Source organism: Nothoprocta perdicaria, unplaced genomic scaffold, assembly GCF_003342845.1.
Source record: "Nothoprocta perdicaria isolate Ctin4 unplaced genomic scaffold, notPer1 scaffold_579, whole genome shotgun sequence".
NCBI lineage: Eukaryota > Metazoa > Chordata > Aves > Tinamiformes > Tinamidae > Nothoprocta > Nothoprocta perdicaria.
Window position 1 is genome coordinate 59,225 of NW_020455842.1, and position 998 is coordinate 60,222.

At 72.0% G+C, this 998-nt stretch overlaps 1 protein-coding gene across 1 annotated transcript in view; it reads right to left on the reverse strand.

The window, feature by feature from the left end:
* RECQL4 (RecQ like helicase 4) overlaps positions 1-965 on the reverse strand; it is a 17,425-nt gene extending 16,460 nt beyond the window's left edge. Inside the window, exons 1-4 of the mRNA XM_026048839.1 lie at positions 882-965; positions 757-790; positions 576-652; positions 160-303 (exon numbers count right to left, since the gene is read on the reverse strand). Of these exons, the coding sequence (XP_025904624.1) occupies positions 160-303; positions 576-652; positions 757-790; positions 882-965 (339 nt within the window). The remainder of the gene's footprint in view (positions 1-159; positions 304-575; positions 653-756; positions 791-881) is intronic.
* Positions 966-998: the final 33 nt, after the last annotated feature.

Consider the following 998-nt stretch of genomic DNA (forward strand, 5'->3'; position numbering starts at 1 on the left):
GGGGCGACCCCAGGGTCACGGGGGGGGATTCCCTGGGGGCACCCCCCAGGGGATTCCCCAGGGACGTCCTTGGAATCGCATGGGGATTCCCAGTCGCACAGCAGGATTCCCGGGGGCGTCCCGGGAATCCCGCGGGAATTCCCGCCCGGAATGCCGGACCTTCAAGGCGGCGCCGAGGTTGGCTTTGAGCCTCATCCCGAAATCCTCCACGGAGGTCTCCAGCCGGTCCCGCTCGCGGGCGCCCGGCGCCGGCCCCTTCGGCCGCCGGTTCAGGTGGGCGCCCCAACAGCCGGACTCGGGCACCTGGGAAGACAACACCCGGAACGGCTGAATCCCGGTAGGAGCCTTCCCAGGAACACCCAGGAATAACCGGGAAAGCCGCAAAGGGAGCCCGCGGGCCTCCCGTTGCCCCCTGGGCATCCCTGGATCAAAACCCGTTAGTTTTTGGCACTTTTAGTGTCAAAAAGAAGGGAAAACAGCAGGAACGCGGGAAGAGCAGGAGGTTCCCGGCGGGAACCGGCCCGGTCGGGCCCGCTCGGTGCCGGCCTCCACCGCGGAGGCCGCTCGCCCGGTACCTGCTCCGGGGCCTCCTCGGGGGGCTGCTCCGCTCCCGCTCCGCATCGCTTCAGCCTCCGGTATTCCCTGTAGAGCCCTATGGGAAACGGGGTGTGGGGGGGGAACCCCCGGTTGGCGCCTCCCGCCGGTACCGGGAACCGGTACCGGGAACCGGTACCGGGAAGCGGCGCCTCCACTCACGCCGGGTCTCCTCGGGGGCCTCCTCCACGTCGGCCTGCGGGAGGAAAGCGGCGCCGGGGTGGGTGAACGGGCCCGGTTGGGGCCTCGCCCGCCGCCGGTGCCGGTGCCGGTACCGGTGCCGGTACCTGTCCGGGCCTGCGGCCCCGCTCCCGCGCGAACGCCGCCTCCCAGCGCTTCAGCTGCGCCCGCAGCTCCGTGAGCCGCTCCATGGAGCGCGGCGCTCCCGGGGGGGGGGGCCCCGG